Here is a 17,204-nt window from a genome sequence, read left to right as displayed (position 1 = left end):
CTATTCTATAGTTCTTGGCCCATTCCTTATATGCAAGGTTTTATGCCAAAATGCATCAGTCTTAGAGGTTTGTCTCCTTTACTTCCTAGAAACTATAACTTACTTATTTTTAGAGCCCCCATAATGCGATACACAATAGTGCTTAATGAATATATATGATGAATATGAATATGAATTTATAAGAATAAATAAGACACAGGCCCAGAACTGCCCTTAAAAATAGGTAGCAAAGGGGTGCCTCAGTGGCTCAGTCAGTTAAGCATCCAAGTCTTGATTTCAGCTCAGGTCATGATCTCACCATGCATCGTGAGATCAAGCCCCTGTGTTGGGCTCCACCCTAGTCATAGAGTCTGCTTAAGAATTTCTCTCTCTCTCTCTATCTGCTCCTCCTCCACTTGTGCACATGCACAAAAGAAGAAAAAAGAAAAAGAAATAGGTAGCAGAATTGAATATTGATGTGTATGATTTAAAGAGTACTCACTAGCTCTCACCATACAAGTCTTTTCCATGGTTTGTCATGGTGCCTGAACTTCTTCCATTGGAATTGATTCCATCGTCTCTTGAAGACTTTATTTTCAAAAGTGTTCTAGTGAAAGAGATGAACATCTGGGTTCTGACACTATCTTGTCTGATAGGTCCTCTTCTCTCATAAAACTTGAAGAATAAGCACTAAATGAACGGCACAGACACTTGTCCTGGATTCAGGGTGCTAGGGAAAAGAGAGCTTACTGTAGCCTGGAGGGTCAAGGAAAGGGAGAGGCCTGAGGCAGGCTTAGAAAGAACTTCATTTTCAGGAGGCAGAGAGGAGGGAAATATAGGTTGAAGAGAGCTGGCCAGCCCATGGAAGCAGCAAAGATCCCTGCTGGGAGCGAGTCTTCAGGGGTCCTTCTCCCAGTTAGCACTGATGGTTTATCACTGCTCCTTACTGAATCTTCTTTTACAGGTTTATTTTTCAGGAAAAAAACAATTGTGTCCTAACTGGATTTTCCAGACCTTGGTTATAACTCTCATTGCTGTGATGGCCTTTTGGTAAGAAAAACGTCAGTGTTATGCTGTGTCAAGCTCTTTTATCCTTCCCATCTTCCTTTTCTCATATATGAACTGGGGACTGTCCAATTTACTTTGAAGACAAGGAGTTCTTTAACTGAACATTGACCTTTGATTTAACTTAGAGATAAGGGAGCCCTTTTTATTTTTATTTAAAAAAAATTTTTAAATATGAAATTTATTGTCCAAATTGGTTTCCATACAACACCCAGTGCTCATCCCAACAAGGGATGCCCTTCTTAAACTCATATTCTTTAGAAAAAAGCATAGGCTTTCTGTACTTAAATGTGAGAGGAAGGATTTTTTTTTTTTGCAATTAACTGATACTTTTTAGCAACTCACTGTGCCTTTCCTGTGTGTGTGTGTGTGTGTGTGTGTGTCTTTTTCAGTCTTGCAAATAACTCTCAAATTCTTCGTTCTCTTTCCTGTCTACTTGGGGTAATGTTGTGAGAGGGCAATCAGGTACAATGTATTCTCCCCAGACACTCATATTTATTAGGGTTCTTCTAGATTCTTCAGTGAAGACTTCACACCAAAGGGACTATGAGATAACCCTGAGAGGTACAATATTTTGAAATTGCAGCCAAATTTACTAGGCAGTTAAAGCAGGCAGACACAGTAAGGAAAAGCATTTGCTGTGCAAGCAGTGGGTGATTTGACTGCAATCCATCCTCTCTGTGCAAGGAAGTCGGGGGCATCCCTCAGTGGCATGCAGGGCGTCTTCCTCAGGGCCCTGGTTTGTAGGCTCTGCTGATGCAGTGATGGCCCCTCAGCCTTTGGGCCTTGGTCACCTTGCCTGTGTCCTCTGGGCCTTCTTGTTCTTAGGCTATTTGCATGGCCAAAGGGGTATTTATCTATCTCTCAAAAAATGCTTGGTGAGTGTGGGAAAGGACTCTCTTTGGGTCTTGTCTCAAGGGAGACAGTCGTTTTCAGAAGCAAAGTGAGGGAAGGTGCCAAGGTGTATCTAGTTCCTTGATCTATAGCTTCCTAGCTATAGAAGGTGATGTGAATCTCTCTGTATCCTTCTCTCCCCTCAGCGTCTTGTCGCTTGCTACAGCCCACTGCACGAAGCATCCCCAAGTGTCTGACACCAGGAGACAGAATTCCCATTCGAAGCCGTTGTCCTTTTCTCACGGTCCTAAGTGAGCCTTCTTCTGCTGGGATTCCCAGCGCAGGAGAGTGTGAGAGTCTACTTTAGCAGACATATTTAGCATTCTCTAGAGATACAGATTCCCATGAAAACCCAATGGGAGGGTTGTAGGAAGTATGTAAAGAGACTGCTTTTCAAATGTGCTTATCAGAATTATCTTATGAATTCCAATACTGTTGACTGCTAAGATCAAAATCGGGAGGTTATTAGGCTTTTATCTTGTTTCTGGCCCGTGGTGGCAAGAAGGGTCAAAACCAGAATTTGCCCTCAAAGAAAGGAGCAGATATGTCCATTTCATTCTTTGATCCTAGAAGTTCTCTGGGCCATGCATTGAAGTAGATGCCAGAAACAAATTAGAAAGAGTATTTAAGGATTAGTACTAGGGAGATAGAGAGTGGGGGATACGGGAGAGCAAATAAGGCAGACTGGACCACAGCAAGCAGTTGCCAGGGTGATACAACAGCTTCTGTCTGATGGCATCTTTGGGACTCAGCACCACTTTTCCCAGTCAGGGTTGTGCCTGCTGGGCAGTTGTGCCAGCTACTGCTAAGAACACTCTGGAAATGTTTTCTTTATGAGTAGAATCCCAACGTGTGGCACATTTCTTCGTGTGTTATTTAATAATGGTAAACCACCACCTTTGATGGGGGAAAATATAACAAGGAGCCAATGTAGGGAACCAGGTGTGAAGTCAAGTTGGCAGGATGTCAAGTGAGGTCACCCTGTGTTAGACCCCGCACACAGTGGAATTGTAATGTCATGGCAGACTTTCTGGTGCGGCTCATGTGAGAGGGCTACAGAACCCCCCAAAGAAGACAATGCTAAGTGAGCTTGGATGCATGAGCATGGCTAAGAATAGCTTCCCAAAGCTCAGAACCTTTAAGAAAAGCTTCTATTTGAATATATAAGTTCTGATCATTGGAGGAAAAGGACATAGTCATTATTTTGAAGTCACACAGTGTGGAAATGAAGGTTGTATTGCATTTATTTTCCTTCCTCTCCCCAATTTGGTGTATTGTGCTCTGAAAAGACAGGCAGCCGGAAGATGTCAGAGCCGCAGCCAAAGGGTTTGGCATCTACAGCTGATTAAATCTGTGCCTCCTCTCATCTTCCAGTGCCACAGTGTGGACGCCCTCCACCAGTGGGATGCGGACTCTGCCTTTTTCCTGCAAGGAGCAGAGGGTTGCCTCTAGTGATTTACAGCTTCCTCTTATAATCTTCCACTGGTGACAGACGCTGCTGAGGCAGCTTGCCAGGGCCAAGGGGCCGCTCGCTGGAAAAATCCATCGGTGCAGAGTACCCCAGGAGCCTCTTTGCTCTAGGAAGACGAGGGTTTTCTCTCACCAGGGCAGAGAAGCATAACTGTGCTGTTTCCATGGTGCTTCTGTCAGCCATGGCTGCCCCTCCCCACCTCCCATCTGTGTGGCCTGTGAGAACGTTGGCCAGCTGGTTGTGTGAGATATATATGAACTCAAATCTGTCACATAATGCTTTCTTCTTCTTTTGTTTTTTTTTAACAGTACCTTGACGATAGTCTCCCTTTACATCCTTAGCTTAAAAGATCAAGACCGACATGCCCCAAATCTCTCTCTGAGGTGAGAGTTCTGGTCTTGCTTTCCTTTGGGGAGAAGTAGTCTTGAAGGCCTTCTTCATTAATCATTTTGTTTTCTTCCTCCAGCAACATCACAAGCTCTCAGGAGCCAGCCCTGCCACCCACAGCCTCCCCCTCAGGTAAGATTTTCACATTCCTCACTCTCAAACCCAGCCCGTGTTTCATGTGAATTGTCAACAAAAGAACCAGCCTTTCAGGTTAACCTTGTTGCTTCCCTCGGCTCTGCCCAACACTTTGCAGCAGCACCTAATACATCTCTGGCAACCACACAGTCCTCCTTCCGAGTGCCAGAAATCACTTTCTGTGAGATTCTGCCTTGTCAGGAGACTTACTGCTGCCCCATCTGGGGAAAGAGAAGAGTCCTCTCAAGTCTTGTGCAAAGGCGTTCCAAGGAGGAATTCCATCAGAGGCCGTGGGCAGGTAAAGGATGTTCAAAGAGAAGCAGCCAGGGCTCTGAACCTGAGGTGTTTTGTTTTTTTTTCTTCTTTGCAAATATTTACTTGCATGATCTGTTAATGGTTCCAGACAATCGTTTCCTATTGAGGTGGCAAGATCTTTAAAAACACAAATACACAAACTTGCAGTCATCTGTAATATTAAGTCCCCCACCCAGGGATGAAATTTTGGTTGATTCAAGTGAAAAAGTCTCATCTGTCCATTGCTAGCAAAGACAGTAGTAGTAGAACATGTAAAGTAATCATGTGTGGATTGGGTAGATTTTCTGGCTCACTTAGAACTTATAAAATGATGTCATAGCTGGGCTTTCTGCCCAAACCAAGTAGGGAAAAATGTAAAGGGCTTTGGAAATCTAGTGAGTTCAGGGTAAGCTGCCAGTCAGTGAAAATCACAACCACTTTCAGAATATCTTCTACCTTCTAGGGACACACACACACACACACACACACACACACACAGAATGTTTTTGAGTAACAGAATTTTCATGTTGAAAACATTATGGAAACTTGAGTAAGGGCTAAAAGTGTAATTATCTCTATAAAACCAAATGTAGTACATCCAAATGTATACTAATTCATTATTATTTTGGAAATCTTCTGCATACACACAAGTATATAAAATAATAATGATGATAATGCTGATAATAGCAATACGTACATATTAGTAGGGATTATATATCAGGATGTTGTAGCAACAACTTCCACATTACAGTGACTTAATGTGGCAAAAATGTATTGCTGACTCTCTTTCTATGTCAAATATGGGTCAAAAGAGGGTTCTTGCTCATCATGTCATTTGGAACTTAACTAATGGAGACTCCATCTCAATACATATTTCTACCACCTCTGTAACAGTAGGTAAGAGAAAAGGCAAATTGTGCACTGGCTCTTCAAGTTCCAGCTTAGGTATAACACATGTCACTTCTGCTTACGCTTTATTGGCCAAACCAAGTGATGTAGGTCATGTCTAATTTAAAAACAATTGATAAAGTGCAGACCTAACATACGCTTAGAAGAAGATGAACCAGAATATTTTTGAGCAGTCCAAATGACTGACATGTAAAATATGGTCAGTGGTTGAGGTTTTGGGGCAGCAATGTAATTTCTTTTTCCTTTTGACATTATTTTATATCGTAGAGTTGAATAAATAACTTGTACAAATCATTGTCACCGTCACCACCGCCATTATCATTATCATTATCATGTAATGAGGTAGTAATGTATACAAAAGCACTGCCATAAGTAATCTACATGAGTAAACCATTCAAGTCCTCACCAACCTAAAAGACAGGCACTGTTATTATCCCCATTCTTTCCAACAAGAAGGTGAGACATAGAGAGTTTTTCCCTGCACCCATAGAAGGCAATGCTTGCACTATTTTTCCCATGAAAGCAACTTTTGATTGAACTTGGCAAGAGATGCAACACTACAGGGCAAAGATGCATCACTACTTTCACAAAGATGTGAAAGGAATTCGTTTGAGTCAGCTTATTCTCCATACTTTCAAACATGGAAAAATCCAGTATGGTTACAAAAATCCCCCAAAGCCTTCATCTCTTGTGAAAGCACATGGAAACTTGTGGCCGGTAAACTCTTTTCTTACCTCGGGGTCCACCTTGGATATACCTGGTGTCCTTTTCTGAGAGCAGTCCTCAGAAGAGACTACCTCACCCACGAGAGACATGTAACAACGGATCCTGTACAGGAAGAGGTCATGGACAGATCCAATCTTCATTTGCAAAAAGGTTCTTGACCCTTAAGCAAACTCATTCCTGTGGGAACCAGCTCTTCACATGGAGGGAAGAGAAGCCTTATCAAACCAGATGAAGGTTTATTGCTCTCTTCTCTGGAACAGGGGTATCTGCAGGTCTTATATTTCATGAGTGTGGGAGACACTGAAGAGACTCCTAAAAAAAGAAGGTCTGCCCCACAATCTCTGGCTGTGTTCTACTAGACACAATTATCAGCATTGTCTGGCTAAAAGTGAAATTGAGGGGCACCTGGGTGGCTCAGTCAGTTGAGTGTCCGACTTCGGCTCAGGTCATGATCTCGTGGTTTGTAGGCTCGAGCCCCACATCACGCTCACTACTGTCCATCCCCCGTCTCTGCCCCTCCCCCACTTGCATGCGCTCTCTCTCTCTCTCAAAAATAAATAGGCATTAAAAAAAGAGATGCGTCTTTCAAATAAATAAATAAAAATTATATTTAAGTCCTGCCTTACCAGGCTCCCTGATATACTGGGAAAGTTGTTCCCTCTTCTCTCTTTCGGCTGGAGAAAGATGGAAAGGATTTTCTTCGCTTCACTTCACAGTTCTCTTCACTATCCTGTTGAGGAAAGCCGCACACTTTGGGGGATTTCGAGTCGTAGAATGTCAGAGGGCAGTACACCAGTGGCACCCTAACTTTTTGACCCATAGAATCCACTATTAATTCATTATTCTTTTAGGATCATTTGACTGAGAAAACACCTAGAGGGAGAATGTTACTGTAAACTCAGTTAAGCTTGTAATCAAATGATTTTTGTTAGTCCAAAGCATAAGAGACTCTTAAAAACTGAGAATAAACTGAGGGTTGATGGTGGGTGGAAGGGAGGGGAGGGTGGGTGATGGGTATTGGGGAGGGCACCTTTTGGGATGAGCACTGGGTGTTGTATGGAAACCAATTTGACAATAAATTTCATATATTGAAAAAACAAACAAACAAATAAATAAATAAATAAAATTAAAAAAAAATTATTTTTGTTAGTCCAACAGGAATACTTGAAAAATAGTACACGTCTGTGGGAGAGTTGTTATTTTTCAAGTCCACAGACCCACTGACCACTTTATGCCATCACCTGGGGTTCCAGAGTCCCCAGGTCAGGAAAACCTCTGATTTATACCAGCTTACCCATTTTACAGCTGATGAAATGGAGGCCCAGGACCTTGCTTAAGGATCTGCAGTAAGCTACTGGCAAAGTTGGGATTGGAATTTGAGTCCTCTGTCTCCTTGTCCTGGATTCCTTCCCATCTACCATTGTGCGTCCATTTATTTGGGCACAGTGTGTACATGTACTCGGGATCAGCTTTAGAGGAATCAGAAAGTATTCATTCTATGGTTCTGGAAAGCCCCTTCGGCATCTGCCTCCCGCAGGTTAGCCTATAGCCATTGAGATGTCCCTGTTGTGGGGTATTTCTGGGGGTGTAAAGAAAGCCTCTTCTCTTCTGCTGCTGGTCCATCCTTCCCCTTTGTCCTGACCACTGTATAACACCGGGGTTCCTAAATCTGAAAGTGGAGAAAGCCAGGCAAATTCTTTCAACCAGATGTTTCTGAGGCATTGAAGACTAATTAAAAATTAAGGAATCGGGGCACCTGGGTGGCTCAGTTGATTAAGCATCTAACTTCAGCTCAGGTCATGATCTCACGGTTTGTGGGTTCGAGCCCCACATTGGGCTCTGTGCTGACAGCTCAGAGCCTGGAGCCTGCTTCAGATTCTGTGTCTCCCTCTCTCTCTCTGCCCCTCCCCTACTTGTGCTCTGTCTCTCAAAAATAAATAAAGATTAAAAAAATTTTTTAAGTAATAAAAAAATAATAAAAATTAAGGAATAAAAATAATAAAAAAATTCAAGGGTTCAGGGAAAACCAAAAAAACAACAATTTGGAATAACTCTGTAAGATGAATTGTAAGATCTAGCAGTTTACCATCACATTTTTATGATATGCTGAGCACAAGCTATTGTTCTTCTTTTGGGCCTAAATTGATTGTGTAAAATGTTGTCAGAAAGTTTATCCCCTCTTCCCACTTACTATGAAAGGTTTGGGGAAGACTAATCAGGATGTGGAGAGTGGGTATTTTGGAACATTGAGCTTCTAATCTGAGGCACCAACTGAGTGTGAGGGATTAGATTTTAATCTATGGAACCGATAAAGATTTAAATAGAGTTAGATATTAAAAAGTAATGAGCTTGTGAGGAAAAAAAAATCTGTGGATTCCACAGAGTTTTGGTGAAGATTTAAAAAATCTCATGAAGCTAAAAGGCATGGGAATTCCTGCTTATTTTGTTTTGGAGGTCAGTACTCTGAGAAAAGCAAATGGTTGCAATAAAATGGTTCCCTGTGTTAAAGGACTCAGTCATCAATTGGTTGGGCTCATTGACTTTTTCTTGGCATGAGTCTGGTTCAATCAGGAAAGAAAAAGGTATGCTGCTTTGGAACTTAGCCATAGAGCACAATTTTGTAAGTAATGCTATATACACATTCTATAAGAGGATATGCTTTGGTTGGACGCCACCTTAAATCTCTCCTCTCCACAAGTTTCTAATTTAGTTTATTGGGAGATCTTTTCCACTGATTGTGAAATATATCTCCAACTTTACAGGGAAAACCACTAGGAGTGTATATTAAGTTTATAGTGAATATTACTGGAAGGCATTTGTAAAATGAGAGTCACCCCTATATGACTACAGGGGAATTTATGGTTTTCCAATAACCAGCCTTTCAGAATTCAATAGTCTTGCCTCAGAGAGGTGAGAAATTAGAGGTGTTTTATAGGAGATTTAAAATTTATTTCCAATCCTGCCATTTTCATAATTCTAATCTGCAAGATTATCTCTCCACAACCTTACCTTTTAATTACTGTTTTAAAAAATACAGTTATCCCATAAGATACTACACCCTATCTTAGGATTCTATGTCCAGGAACCTGAAAACATGCTTCTGTGGAAGTGAGGCAACTCTGTAGTTCTGTTGTCAAAATTTATAATGAGCCCTTTTCTGCAAATTCAGCGGGAAAGTAAAAAAAAAAAAAAAAGAAAAGAAAAAGGTAAAGAATAAAAGCATACAGGATGGAGAAGTTCTGGTTTCCTCTTCTTTTTAAAAAAAAATTTTTTTAACATTTATTTATTTTTTGAGAGACAGAGAAAGACAGAGCAGGAGCAGGGGAGGGGCAGAGAGAGAAAGGGAGACACAGAATCTGAAACAGGCTCCAGGATCTGAGCTGTCAGCACAGAGCCCAATGTGAGGCTTGAACTCACGAACCATGAGATCATGACCTGAGCCGAAGTCGGACGCTTAACCGACTGAGCCACCCAGGCACCCCTGGTTTTCCCTTCTTTTCATGCCTCATTTGCTTTGTAAATTCACAGCCTTCTGTGGAAGCAGTCATAAGCAAAACTCATAGCAGGGGATATGTACTGGCAATTATTATTGAAATAGCTGGAATCCAAGAAATCTAGAGGCCTTTTAGGCAGCACATATATTTATATCTAAAGGGAAATATATATTCAATTTTCTAGGAAATCCTCATGTATCATGATCCATTTCTTCTTAATGAAAAGGATCATGTTAGGCAAGATCCTGAGGAAACCTGCCTCTCCTTCAAGTTCTATCTCACTCCCATTTGCCAATGGGGCAAAGGAGCCCAGGTTCCCATATCCATTCCCAGCATCGTCTGTACCCATCCGCTGGCAATTCCCCTTTGAGTGTGTAAGAGGAAACATTTTTCTACAGGGTATATGATTGGCTCTTCTTCTTTCCCTGCCTCTCTTCCTTCCATCCTCCCACAAATATTTGTTGAGCATCTGTGGAGAGCCCAGCATTGCCTTGCCTGGGGCTATGGCAGTGCACAGGATGTGTGTGATGTTCCAGAAGCTCACGGTTGGTTTTGCTGACAGGCAAACAAGCCTGTGTGCCTAGTGTAAGAAGTACTAACCAGGGCAGATTTACTTAGGAGTGATGGCCCCCAAGTAACGTGCACTCTTGTGTTTGCTTTCTATCCTGAAATTCCATGCAGAAAGTTGAATAGATCTTGTCTCTCTTTTCTTCCTGAGAGTAGCACACATTGTATTAACTTATGTCTCTTCCTAATTGAGGTTACTGTCTGTGTTTTCCCCAAAACTGTGTAGAGAGATATAAACATATTATTTAATGCAAATGAAGGAATACAATAAAGAGTACACATACTTGAGAAAAATCAGCAAAATTAAAAAATGCAAAAACTTTAAAATTCTTTTTAAAAGCTTGTTTAGCAACCCACTAAATAATTGCTTTCACTATTCACTTTAAGGACATTTGGGGTTTTTTTTCCCCCAAAGCCTTAACAACAATCATCTGAGTAGTTACCTTTCCAAAATTGCTTTTAAAATGACTTTTTGGCTATGACGGGGTCAAAACCACTCCCCCACTTCCTTCCTCACAAGCGAGCTCTGGCCCTGCACCAGTGATCTGACTCTTCTCTTCAGCTGCAGCACAGTCCTGACCTTGAGTTTTAAGTGTTCTTTTATTCCTGTGTGGATCATATTATGGTAGGAGTTACAGAGGAATCAAAGAATTTTAATAGAGGTTCCCTATTCTGGAGTTGTCAAGAAAGGGCAAAAATACATACGAGTTAAATGATAAAACAGAGATGACAGGCTTTGGATGTGGAGACAGATCTATCACTAATTAATCACCATATAGATGGTTCAGTAGTAATGCTGTGACACTGGAAAGGAGGGGACTGTGGGCCACAGTGATCTGATCTGCTAGGGCCGCCATAACAAAAAACCACAGACTGGACAACTTAAACCACAAAATTTATTTGCTCACAATTCTGGAGGCCAGAAGTGCAAAATCAGGGTGTTAGGAGGTCTAGTTTCTTCTGAAGCCTCCGTCCTAGACTCACAGATGACCACCTTTGTGCTGTGTCCTTGCAAGGTCTTTTGTCTCTGCACACCCCTAGTGTCTCTGCGTGTCTCTTCCTATGGGGAGCGATACCAGTCAGATTAGAGTAGGGCCAGCATAGCAGCTTTGTTTTAACTTCACGGCCTCTTTAAAGGCCCTATTTCCAAATGCAGTCATATTCTCAGGGGTGAGGGCTCCACCATAAGAATTTGGGGAACACACATCAACCCAAAACAGATGGCTTCTTGGAAGAAGGTGAGAATATGCTAGATCTGTAAGAAATGGGGTAGGGATTGGATGGGTTGAAAGGTGGGAGAGAGAAAGTGAGGGGAAACATTCAACTGACAGAGACAAAGAGGGGCTCCTACTAGGTTTCTTCTCATCCTGACCAAGCATTAAAGATTGACAGAGTATTTTCTTCTTCAGAAGACAGAAGCATGTCATTCCTGGCAAGAGATGCGCTAACCAGCCCTGACTGGGGGACTGACTGTGAGTTTACATTTACGTGACTATTCTTTGACTTTGTGGAGCCATGGCAGGGTTCTGGCAGGGTGCACTCATAGGGACACTCCAGAGGGATGCCAGAACACTCATAGGGATCATGTTTTTAGAATCAACGCCCACCTAACCATTAAGGAGACATTAGAGTTGGTCTCTCACTACTGGACCTGTTGAGGTTTATCTCCATGGATTTGAATAATTTATTTGAACTCTCTGCCTTTTTTTTCTATTCTAACTGTATTTTTAGCTTGTTTTCTGTTTTCTGAGTTTTTAAAAGCCATCTTTATTGGCCAGATGGCATTTCATATTGTACTCTCCATTTTCAATAAATGTCAATTTAGTAGGACTTCCAGGGTCCAGAAATTCTTTTGGATGTGATGAGGCTGCCTATTGGAACCTGGATTTTTATTAGTTTTCTTAAAATTTACTATAACAACAACAACAACAACAACAGAAGCCTTCTCCCTGCCCTTCTCCTTCTTTTTCCATTTGAATGCAAATGGAACCCATTTATCTAGGAAACTCTTATTTCACATTCAGTAATTTGGAGACTTTGCTGGAGCACAATACTCTTGTCCTCTGCAGAAGAGTTTACTTTCTTTTCTCTATTTCTTCTCAATTCAGGGATTGACACAACCATTAGTTCTATTCAGATTATGGAAATCCAGCAAGTAATAGATCATCGGTATTGCAATGGAGACCACCAGTGCGGGTGGGTAAGCCTCCCCATTATACCTCGATTGTTTCTGGAATTTACTCAGGGCTCTGGATTTCTGAGACTGGAATGAAAGCTAGAACTACATGGTAAAATCGATGTGTGCTTACATTGCTCCTTAAGTGAAAACACATTTGTTACACGGTGGACGAGGGAATCATAAAATGGTTGGTATTAGCAAATATCAATAAACCAAGGCTCCCACGATTCCAGTCTCCCACTTTAATGGGTAAAGCCAAGGCAAAAAGCTTAGAGGGCAGGTCTGTGGCTGACTCTCTGAGGACACATACCATAGGCCCAGAGCTGCTGGTTAATTTTATAGACAAGAAAGACATTGTTACTGATGGCTCCAAGTAATGAGTGAGCTGACATTTACACATCTTAATAACAAGGAGTACCATTGTTTTAATTGCTAAATAATATAGCTTATTTTAGCTTTTTCAGTTAGGAGGAAAAAAATCCAGATACTGAAAAAGTTATCAGCAACATCCATGTCTGTCGTGTGCCGTAAGGTAATGACGCATTTAGGAGCATAGAGTACAAGTAGCTTCAGAAAGCACAATATGCGAGTTGAAGGCATTAAGAGTGGGCAGGTAATTTTCTTTCTTTGATAAATATGTACTGGGTGACTGCTAGGTTAAAGGCAAGGCCCTGTATTTGGAACTGGTGTCACAAATCCTTTGCATTCTCAACCTTATTGCTTTTTTCAACCTAATGTAATGTAGGCTTCAGGCTTCAGGCTTGATTATACTGAGCTTTAAAAATAAGTTGTCTGGTGCATCATGATTTGTTTATGGCTTTGACATTCGTTACGTCATCGAATTCTCACAAAGTCCCTATGAGGTTGGTCTAGTTGATCCCCATTCTGCCATTAAGGAACCTGAGCTTCAGTGAGCTTAAACAATTCAGAGACAGACATTAATTACTATGTTAGGGTGACATAATGAAGAAGAGTAGGGTGATTCGGGTTCAAATACCAGAACTTTGACAAGGTAAGTTCATTCCCCCTGAGTGTCCATTTCTCATCTGTGAGATACTACTGCATGCAGATGCTGGGGGGCATGTGGTAGGAAGTAAATTCCATTTATCTAAGCTTCCTCTGGTAGAACAAGGCTCTCCTGATCTCAATTCAGATCAGTTTTAACAACTGCTTCCTCATTTTTAACAACCTACTTTAGTGTTATTAAAGAGAATCTAAAATGACCCTGGCTCTTTTTCCAACTTACCTGGTTTTGTTTCTCCATATAATTCAAGGTATGGCCCGGACATAAGAATTTGTGTTAGATATAATATGCTTTTCTGCTGGGGTTTTCATTCCAGTATGAGTCCCAGGAAGTCCCGCTTTCTCCCAAGTATCTCTCTTAAAGGGGATGTGTATATGGGGGGGTGGGGGTCGGGGGGTTGGGGGCGTGTCTCTGTATAAGTCCTTCTGTGGTGCAGTTTTCTCCCTTATGAAATGGTGATTCAGACTATAATAACACTAGTTGATTCAAGTTCTGAACGTGCATGGTATTTCCTGCTAATGTTGCCGAAAAGGGAGCGATTCAGGATAGAAAAGCTGGTATTCATTATTTCCAGTCCTCCTTTCCAGAGGGATTGTTAGTTTGCCTTTGCCTCATTTGTCTTCCGAAATCTGTGTCTCCTTAACAGGGACTGGAGTCATTTCCGGTGTGCTCAGTTTTATGCATTTGGCCTGGGATTTGGCTTCCCGTCATTTTGTCTGTGTGTTCTAACAAACCATAAATCTCTGTGGTATATTTTATATATTAAGACCTAAAAGAGATCACTTTGAAATTTGACAGGTACATCTCTGGAAAACATAGAACTCTCCTGTGCTAAATTTGATTTTCTGTGTTTGTTACAGAGCATTTCACAGTTCACATAGTATTTAATGAGTAACAAAAGCCTTCTGAAGCCTTTCCTGTGTATTTTGATTTGTGGTTTTATTTTTTTTCCATAATTAGCTCTGGAAACTACAATTACAATATTCCTGTTAATAAGCACACACCTGCCAATGTCAAATTCTCTCTGGAAATCAAGTAAGTGCATAACTGTAGAAAACAATTCCGCTTCTATCATTATCTGAATAGGAAGTCTGAACTTACTTCACAGTTGATCAGTAAGTTAGAAGGTGGGAAGTTATCAGTCCATGCCGGCGGATAGTAGTTGGGTTGAGAGGTGGGCCAGCTCTAGGGAGTTTTCAAAATGAAGGCTGGGATCTTCCAGGCTCCTCCAGTGAATGGAAAGACCCTAAGGATTCACACTCAGCACCTGTAAAATGGGAGCAGTTTTGGGTTTGATGCTCTCAAGTTGCAGACTCCCCCCCGCGCCCCCCCCCCCCCCCCCCCCCGCCACTGTGTCCCTTTGAATTAGGGTAGGAGCAAGAGTAATAGCACAGTCCCCGGGTTGGGGGGCTGGGCAGTTGGGAGAGTCCCTGGTAGCAATGCTGAGGCCGACACCACCCCCTCTCCCCAGGGGAGTTCAAGGAGTCAGAGTTTGGAGTTGGGCAGACCAGGGTTCAGATTTTGTCTCTGCCACTTACTAATTCTGTAACCTTGGAGAAACTACTTATCCTCTCTGAGTTGTTTTTGTCTGTAAAACAAGTTTGAAATAAGACCGGAACAAGTAGAGCTGCTGTGGGAACCGCTGTTAAGAATAGTGAAATTAATAACTACCGTTTGCTGAGCACAGAGCCTATGCCACACACTCTACACTTTAATAGTGGGTCATATAATCCTCACAATAACCCTCTGAGTTAGGTATTTCTCTTCTAGTTTATATTTTTCAGATGGGAACACTTAGGTCTAGGGAGGTCAAACACACTTGTCCTGAAACTCGCAGACAGTAAATGGTAGATTTGGGTTTCAAACTCAGCCCATCCTTTAAACCATCACTTTCCTGCCTTCCCAGTGAGATGAGAGATGTAAAAACGTTGCCCTTTCCTGGCACATATGAGACACTTAATAAATGATAGCTCTTTTTTTTATATAAAAATTGTAAGTTATTTTATTTTGTTTGAGAGAGAGACAGTGTGAGTGGAGGAGGGGCAGAGAGGGAGGGAGAGAGAGAGAGAGAATCCCAGGCAGGCTCTGTGGTGGCATCACAGATGTGGGGCTCAGACTCACAAAAGCGTGAGATCATGACCTCTGCCAAATGCGAGAGTCGGACACTTAACCAACGTGAGCCACCCAGGCGCCTCAATTGTAGCTTTTATTATCAGTACCTTTCCTTCAAAATCACAAAGCTCTAATTTAATCTATTCATACCAAATATTTAAAATAACTATGGTACTTCTAAGACTTTCGACCCACTTCACTCAAATTATGCAATGAGCTGCTCATCAGGAAGATAGATGGTTTTTATTTTGCATCTCTTGATTATAGTCTCTCCTTTTCTCCCCCCTCTCCACATTTCCTCTCTTCTCCCCTTTGTTTTCTGCCTCTCTTTTCCTTTTCTCTGTCCTCCACGCTCCCTCTCTGCTTTCCCAGCTCTGTTACTCCTCCTCCATCTGTCCCTTCTTCTGTTTCACTTGGGCTTCATACCTCTTCCCTCCTCAACTTTGCTTCTACACTGAGTTCATGACACTCAACCCAACGGCTTGCCTTGGAAAGGTTTGTTTCAAGCAGCAAGTGTTTCGTGACTCAGAGCCCATCACATTTCATGCAGAGCAAGAGCTAAATGTACTGTTTTCTAGCACCCCCTGAGTAGCCTGGAATAGCATTTCCTCCTTCATTCCTAGCTTCAATGGCAGGAAGTAAGCTGACACGGTATGTCCCCTGAAGTGGCAGAAAACCATCTTGAGCCACTAAATCAGGCTTTTTAGGTGAAGAGCCATTTGTCCAATATGTGTGATTTAAAAATAACACACATACTCAACTGAGATTGTAGGTTGTCCCACTTGTGCAATAAGATCATTTCCAAGGACAGATGGATCTCAGCCTCTTGATGATAATTAATGGGCTAACCTCCAGAGAAGAGTCATTCTTTCTGGCAGGACTTCTACTCTGATAGCTTTTAAGGGAGGTAAATTCTAATGGGGCTCACCCCCACATCCCTTCCTGTGTCTGTGCACCTTGCTGCTTCAAACACTATCTCCTCAGCTCAGGGGTGTGTAGAATCTGAAATCCTGGAAACGTCAGGTAGATGCACATTCAGTTGCCAGAGAAAAGAGAATGGATATCTTCAGAAAGTATTTTCTAATCTGTGGGGATAAGAACTTCTGATGCTAGGGTGATTTAAGTCACGAGATTAGATCTTAGGGACTATCATATGCTACCCCAGTAGTTGTTTTGGTCAATTCAGGCTGCTATAACAGAAATACCATAGACTGAGTGCCTTAACAAACACTTATTTTCCACCCTTCTGGAGGTTGGGAAGTCCCATACCAAGGCACTGGCAGATTTGGCATCTGGTGAGGGTCTGCTTCCTGTTTCATAGAAGGCCATCTTCTCACTGTGTCCATATAGCAAAGGAACAAGAGAGCTCTCTGAGGTCCTTTCGATAAGATCAGTAATCCCACCCATGAAGGCTCCATGCTCAAGACCTAATCACTTCCCATAGACTCTACTGCCTAATACATCACTTTGGAAGTTGGGATTTCAGCATATGGATTTGGGGGAGGGGAACACAAACATTAAGTCCATGACAGTAATTATCTGAGACTGAGTTTCTTTCTGTAATAATGAGATGGGGACGGGCATATTGGCATTGATGGGCTTTGTGTAATAAAATGCCTGCAAGAAACTTTGAATGGATTTCCAAGTTACATTCCCATTCACACCTCTTTTTATCAAGGTATCGCCTAGTGGAGCTGGTAACTGCTTTCCATTTGCCCTTTCTCTCCTTTGTCTCTTGAAGCACAACAGAACCATTGATAGTCTTCCAATGCAATTTCACCCTTGGAAATATATGTTTCCATAGTAAAAGGGAAGCCAAAGGGATACAAAGCCACCAAGAGGTCTCCCAGGAGATGACACAGGTAATGTTTTCCAGCCCCTGGGCACTCCGTCCCTGTTCCAGAAGAAGTGTGTCTAGAATTGCGGCACAGCCTCTGTTCCCCACAAGGAGAGGGATGCCGCGAGCCA

At 42.1% G+C, this 17,204-nt stretch overlaps 1 protein-coding gene and 1 long non-coding RNA gene across 5 annotated transcripts in view; one reads left to right on the top strand and one right to left on the bottom strand.

The window, feature by feature from the left end:
- MYRFL (myelin regulatory factor like) overlaps nt 1–17,204 on the top strand; it is a 125,435-nt gene that overhangs the window by 107,276 nt on the left and 955 nt on the right. The window contains exons 16-23 of one of the 4 annotated variants that reach the window (XM_058682142.1): nt 944–1,029; nt 3,751–3,792; nt 3,876–3,928; nt 4,053–4,229; nt 11,331–11,393; nt 12,030–12,117; nt 14,085–14,159; nt 16,978–17,098. In XM_058682142.1, the coding sequence (XP_058538125.1) occupies nt 944–1,029; nt 3,751–3,792; nt 3,876–3,928; nt 4,053–4,229; nt 11,331–11,393; nt 12,030–12,117; nt 14,085–14,159; nt 16,978–17,098 (705 nt within the window). Of the gene's footprint in view, nt 1–943; nt 1,030–3,717; nt 3,793–3,875; nt 3,929–4,049; nt 4,230–11,330; nt 11,394–12,029; nt 12,118–14,084; nt 14,160–16,977; nt 17,099–17,204 lie in introns of all 4 variants that reach the window. The other 3 variants (XM_058682141.1, XM_058682140.1, XM_058682139.1) reach the window with 3 other exon arrangements.
- Nucleotides 10,796–17,204, bottom strand: part of LOC131483764 (uncharacterized) — a 29,930-nt gene continuing 23,521 nt past the window's right edge. The window contains exon 7 of the long non-coding RNA XR_009247893.1: nt 10,796–10,977. This is a non-coding gene — a long non-coding RNA (uncharacterized LOC131483764). The remainder of the gene's footprint in view (nt 10,978–17,204) is intronic.

Source organism: Neofelis nebulosa, chromosome 8 (assembly GCF_028018385.1).
Source record: "Neofelis nebulosa isolate mNeoNeb1 chromosome 8, mNeoNeb1.pri, whole genome shotgun sequence".
NCBI classification, from domain to species: Eukaryota; Metazoa; Chordata; class Mammalia; order Carnivora; family Felidae; genus Neofelis; species Neofelis nebulosa.
Note: the sequence above shows the minus strand (reverse complement) of the source record. Positions and strands in the feature narration are given on the sequence as shown.